This window comes from Fusarium tjaetaba (genome assembly GCF_013396195.1).
Source record: "Fusarium tjaetaba strain NRRL 66243 chromosome Unknown NRRL66243_c0000145, whole genome shotgun sequence".
NCBI classification, from domain to species: domain Eukaryota; kingdom Fungi; phylum Ascomycota; class Sordariomycetes; order Hypocreales; family Nectriaceae; genus Fusarium; species Fusarium tjaetaba.
Window position 1 is genome coordinate 123837 of NW_023501341.1, and position 6608 is coordinate 130444.

General features: G+C 48.7%; 1 protein-coding gene across 1 annotated transcript; it reads left to right on the forward strand.

Annotated features, from left to right (window-relative positions):
- Window positions 1-603: 603 nt before the first annotated feature.
- On the forward strand, window positions 604-3672 carry FTJAE_7272 (starch phosphorylase; the record flags this gene model as incomplete). The annotated part of the gene is made up of 7 exons (XM_037353973.1): window positions 604-766; window positions 923-1243; window positions 1297-1562; window positions 1615-2124; window positions 2177-3093; window positions 3145-3217; window positions 3265-3672. The coding sequence occupies 7 exons, from the start codon at window positions 604-606 to the stop codon at window positions 3670-3672; spliced, it is 2658 nt and encodes an 885-aa protein (XP_037205679.1).
- Window positions 3673-6608: the final 2936 nt, after the last annotated feature.

Consider the following 6608-nt stretch of genomic DNA (forward strand, 5'->3'; position numbering starts at 1 on the left):
ACCCTCTCTCATCTTTACCTCGACTCGTTTCATCCCTGTCATTCTTCTCACTCCACCAAGCTCCCCTGTTCCCCAAGCTCCCGCCTTCTCCGGATCCCCATCAACTAAGCAGACGGCCGCTCTGGACAACTGAACACGCACAAGTTCTCAATCCACAACAAACTCTATAGAGGGATTCAACCGTTCAGATTCGACATAACCACCTCCGTTCGCATATACCTTTACCTTGCCTACCAAGATCAGATCCCTGCACTTATTGGGATTCTGAGCCGCTACGATAAAAGCAGGGCACGCAAGAAACTACTGCAGCTTTACCTTGCACCTTCAACCCCGCTCCCCACCCAAAGCTGTGGCACACCTCGCGTCGTTAGCCAGTCGTGTTATCTAACGTCGAGAACTCGTTAAGTGGCATCAGTAAACCTTGTTGTTGATGTAGGTGATCTGATCTGATTCTCGCTTCACAAAAGGACAAGGGGTCTATCAATAGTGGTTGAGTATTTAACTGTTATGCCCCGGCACTGAAAGACCTTATCTCTCTTCTCTCGTCCCACAATTTCCTTCCCAGCTTTCACCACTCGACTAACAAGCCTGTGGATAGAAGCGATGGCGTCTGAACAGCAGCGTTTGCCCACCCGTGAGAGGCGCCCCTCCACCTCCGCCCCGATTGTAGACATTCAGGGTGCAGTCGGCCCCGCAGGCATCTCCCGCCCAAAACACACACGAACTGCCACTGGTTTCGGTCCTAGTGAGATCAAGAGCTTTGAAGGTATGTTGTCTATGTATTCAATCTGCAGTTCGTTCCGAATTGAATTGGGTTTCTCTGAGCTATTTCTGGAACGTTAAGATTCTTTGCTTAATGCATTTCCCCTATCGAACCACTGTAAACGATCTGCTTGCGAACGTTGACTTACACCACCAACAGCCTCGATTCCCGAGCCTCAGCGTGAAGCATGGAAGCGCAACCAGTCTAGTGGCTTTACTGGCAAAGACGGCTTCGAGAAAGAGGTTGTCCGCCACGTCGAGACCACTCTTGCTCGCTCTGTCTTCAACTGCGATGAACATGCTGCCTACTCTGCTACCAGTCTGGCTTTCCGTGATCGCCTGATCCTAGATTGGAACAGAACTCAACAGAGACAGACTTATCGCGACTCCAAGCGCGTGTACTACTTCAGTCTCGAGTTCTTGATGGGCCGTGCTCTTGACAATGCTATGCTCAACGTGGGTCAGAAGGATACTGCCAAGGGTAGGTGGATTCAGTTTTGTTTTCATTGATACTCTGCTAACTTGAGCTGTTAGCTGGTCTTGCTGAGCTCGGCTTCCGAATCGAGGACATCATCACACAAGAGAATGATGCTGCGCTGGGTAACGGCGGCCTTGGCCGACTCGCTGCCTGTTTCCTCGACAGTCTGGCCTCCCTCAACTACCCCGCTTGGGGTTACGGTCTCCGATATCGATATGGGATTTTCAAGCAGGAAATTGTCGACGGTTACCAAGTCGAGGTGCCTGATTACTGGCTTGACTTCAACCCCTGGGAGTTCCCACGACACGACGTGACTGTTGATGTAAGCCATTGAAAACTTGATTGAAAGTCAAGCACAGCTAATATCAATACAGATTCAATTCTTTGGAAATGTTAGAAAGACTACTGATGAGAATGGCAAGTCCGTTGCTATTTGGGAGGGTGGTGAGATCGTTCAGGCCGTTGCCTACGATGTTCCCATCCCCGGCTACGACACACCCACGACAAACAATTTGAGACTGTGGTCCAGCAAAGCTTCTGGAGGAGAGTTCGACTTCCAGAAGTTCAACAATGGTGATTACGAGAGTTCAGTTGCCGATCAACAACGAGCTGAGACCATCAGCGCTGTTCTGTACCCCAACGACAATTTGGAGCGTGGAAAAGAACTTCGGCTGAAGCAGCAGTACTTTTGGGTTGCTGCCTCTTTGTACGATATCGTTCGCCGTTTCAAAAAGTCTAACCGCCCTTGGAAGGAGTTTCCCGATCAGGTGGCTATCCAGCTCAACGATACCCACCCTACATTGGCCATCGTGGAGTTGCAGCGAATTCTCATTGACATTGAGCACCTTGAATGGGACCTGGCATGGGAAATTGTAGTGAACACCGTGAGTTGACCCACCTCCTTGTACCTTCATCATCTAATCTAATTGTTACCAGTTTGGCTACACCAATCATACTGTGCTGCCCGAAGCCCTGGAGAAATGGCCTGTTGGTCTGATTCAGCACCTTCTACCTCGACACTTGCAGATTATTTACGATATCAATCTGTTCTTCCTCCAGAAGGTCGAGAAGGCATTCCCCAATGATCGAGATATCTTGAGAAGAGTGTCCATCATCGAGGAATCTCAAACAAAGATGGTACGCATGGCGTACCTGGCTATTGTTGGATCACACAAAGTCAACGGTGTTGCTGAATTGCACTCGGATCTCATCAAAACCACTATCTTCAAGGATTTTGTCGAGATCTACGGCCCTGACAAGTTTACCAACGTGACCAACGGCATCACCCCTCGCCGCTGGCTCCACCAGGCCAACCCTCGCCTTTCGGAGCTCATTGCTTCTAAGGTTGGGGGTAATGGTTTCCTCAAAGACCTCACCACTCTGAATCAGCTCGAGAAGTATGCTGATGACAAGGAATTCCGTAAGGAATGGTCCGAGATCAAGTATGCCAACAAAGTCCGACTCGCTAAGCTCATTAAGTCGGCCGTGGGTGTCACTGTGAACCCTGCGGCATTGTTTGATGTCCAAGTCAAGAGAATCCACGAGTACAAGCGACAGCAGCTCAATATCTTCGGCGTTATTCATAGATATCTCCACCTCAAATCACTATCCCCTGAGGAGCGTAAGAAGGTCGTTCCACGTGTCTCCATCTTTGGAGGCAAGGCCGCCCCCGGCTACTGGATGGCGAAGCAGATTATTCATCTGGTCAACGCTGTTGGCTCTGTGGTGAATAATGATGAGGACATTGGAGATCTCCTCAAGGTCATCTTCTTGCCTGACTACAACGTCAGCAAAGCTGAGATTATCACCCCTGCATCGGACCTTAGCGAGCACATTTCTACTGCAGGCACCGAGTAAGTCAATAAACACCAAAGAATTGGTCCCTTAGCTAACATGTGTCACAGGGCATCTGGTACCAGCAACATGAAATTTGTTCTGAATGGTGGTCTCATCATCGGCACTTGCGATGGTGCCAATGTAAGTAAATGAAAAATGCATTTGATTCCACAGCTGATCAAGAATAGATCGAAATTACTCGCGAGATTGGCGAGAACAACATCTTCTTGTTTGGCAATCTCGCTGAAGATGTCGAAGATCTCCGACATAGTCACCAGTACGGCTCTCATGAAATTGACCCCGACTTGCAGAAAGTGTTTACCGAGATTGAGAAGGGCACCTTTGGCTCGGTCCATGACTTTAGCGCCCTGGTCGCCGCTGTCCGTGATCACGGTGACTACTACTTGGTGTCTGACGACTTCCACAGCTACAACGAGACTCACAAGCTGGTGGATGAGGCGTATCAAAACCAGGAGGAATGGATCAAGAAGTCAATTACCTCTGTTTCTCGCATGGGATTTTTCAGCAGCGACCGCTGCATTGACGAGTATGCTGAGAGCATCTGGAACGCAGAGCCTCTTGTCGTCCATGATTAGATCGCGCAGAACTAGTTTATGATAGAAGCAGACAAGGCTATGTGGATAGATTCACAGAGAGACGTGGGGTAAGACACTCACGACGGAACGAGAGACAAGAGAAGGAATTGGGCAGACTGGTGACATATGATTGGCGGTGAAGAATGAATTCAACCTGCGAGACCATGACAAGAGTGGATAATGGATAGGCACTCCCCTTGATAATGAAACGTGCATGGCATATATTACTCCTCTAATTCTTGACTTTGATGTGATTGCATCCTCTATAGACTTGTGTTGTTATTATGCGTGTTGGTTTTCCCAATATGTTGTTGGACCCGATTAAGGAAGTCTATATCGGTAACGCAGATCGATGAGGAGGCCTACGTAAGACTCAAGGTCGACGCTATATTTCTAGGCAATGATTCGCCGCACATACTGGAAGTATACAAAGCGCCTTGACCCATGTCCCTGTGGGGTTCTAGAGAGACTGAGGAATCGATACGAGGAATTTGTGGGGTAGTACCGTAGAATGCGACGAGATAGAGGAAGGGGCTTGGAAGGGGAAGTTCTGGTGGATGACTTACATAAGGTAGTACCTTAGTTAGCAGGTAGGCAAGACATCTCAGATGATCTCTCAACCTTGCCCGGTTGCATATCCAATGCGAGCACTACCTAGTCAAAGAAAACCATGCTCATTCCCTGACCAAACGGAATAGCACTGCACCTACTGTATCGCCATGTAGAAAGATACAGCACATGTACATATAACTATGTCAAATGTAGGTTCCGGCAAACGGTGGTACCCTGAAAAGGAATCGTGGGAGACGATGATGCCGGCTAGACGAATTAGTAGCGGAACCCGAGTCCAGGCTGGTGATTGGTACCAAGCGATCGAATCGCTGCACTTAGCTGGACTGTAAAGATTCGGTACCAAATCTTTGGAACAGTCGGGGCGGGTATTCCCTTGCTCGGTTGTTTCTACGTGCTAAGATCCGCATCACGGGGCGGAAAAGATGCGCTGTAACTAGAGAGTTTAGCTCGGCCCTGGACGCCGATCAAAAGATCTGGACCGAAGTGGCATGGTTGATCTGGGATGGCAAGAGGGTTGGTTCTGCTGGGTTAGGGGAGGATAGAATTTAGATCTTAGATGGGATCGGACAGAAGATGAACGTGTGGATGGCATTGGGATTAGGAGAGAATCGACAGGGCACGCTTGTGTTGTGAAGCCAGGGTTTCTCTCAAGGGGCGATGAGGGAAGATCTGAGGTTTAAGGGCCATGGTTTACGATATCATGAGTTAGAAAACCCAATGAATGAGAATAGCCTTCAGTTGGTTACTGGACGCGAGGAATTCAAGGAAGGTCAAGATGACACTGAGGCATATCATACTGAGACTTTACCGCAACAACGAAATGAGTAATTGAGAGGGAGAGGAGCACTATGCCCGACCAAGCATATTGAGGCCGTGGCATGAATCGTTGACATGGACAACTCCCAGTGCGAGATGTTGTTGATGGTAATCCTTGCCCTGAGGTGTGGGACTTTGGATTCTGGTACGACAAAGATGCAGTTGAAAGCTCGAGGCTTTTGATATATGACGTAGAGAATCGAGAGGCAGGCTTCTGAAAACCTGAACGATTAATTACAGCGTTGCAGCGCGTGATGAAAATTCCGAATTGATAGGTGCTGAATAGTTAGGTAGTATGCAGTGGAGGTGAGGTGAACTTAGGCTTGGGCTTGTTCTGGAAATGGCTCCACTGAAGAGGCTAGTGTTCGGGAGAATATTCGATCGTTGAGACGATTCCACGATGAGCGGACTAGGTCATTGAGCATGACAGATCGAGCCAGCAGGTACCGTTACTGCGCAAAGTTGGTGCAGAGGTACCGGCCCATGGGAACGATCGGAGACTGGGGATGGGTCCTGGCGCCGTTTGAAGAAGAAAGACAGAGGCGTCCGAGCGCCAGTCCATCCAGGCCAGGCCCCATGGATCCTGATGCATCTGCATCGGCCATCAGGCGTGCGCTGTCAGAAAACAGGGGTAAGCCAGTTGGAGGCTGAACTGACGTCATTTTGAGAAAACATGGCAGCCATGTGAATGGGGATTTTAAAAAGTTTCTGATGCAGGACACGGTATGTATGCAAGAGACAAGGGGAAAGAGGGAAAATGAGGGGAAGGGTTTAAGCAATGATGATGAGTTGAAGTGGTAACATTTAAATGATAGGTAATATTTATCTGGCTGGCTGGCTACCTACCTTACACATGGCTGAGGTTGGTGATGCCATGATGGGATGTTGCTGCAGGTGCAGATTGATACATGGCAGACTTGGCAGGGCCAGTTTGATAATGGATTGGGTGCCAATGGACGGGCTCAGCAGTATCTATCGTAGCACCCAATGTTTAGAAACCAAGAAAATACTCGATCTATATCACATCGTGCAGCGTATGCCGCCAAACCTGTAATAAAATCTCAACAACTCATGGCTGCATATAATCATAATCAACACTCTCATGCCGGACTGCACTTGGACTTCAGTCATGCATGATTGCAAAATTCACAAGGACCCTGATTTACATGGATTAGGAATCGATTCGAAAGGGCTCAAAGTGTCATCATGTCATACATCAAATTTTCAACTTTTCCATGAAAAAACTCCATGTCCTGTCAGTATCTAGGCAGGTGTGTAGGTATGTGACCGTGTAAGCGCATAACCTTGATATCCACTACGACAAGAGAGATCTCGATCCCATTACGTGTCGCAAGGGTCTGAATAAGGGGAATCACTAAATCGGAGCACACAGATGCAAACCAAATAGACGGTGACAAGGAAGAGCTCCTCGCTCTGCCTATGGAAGGAAGGTATAGGCATCTTAATCAAGCCTCTCGACGCCCTTAAGTTGGTAAGTGCCTACTTTCCAGGGTACAGCCTAACTCCCCGGAGCTCTTGTCCCCCTA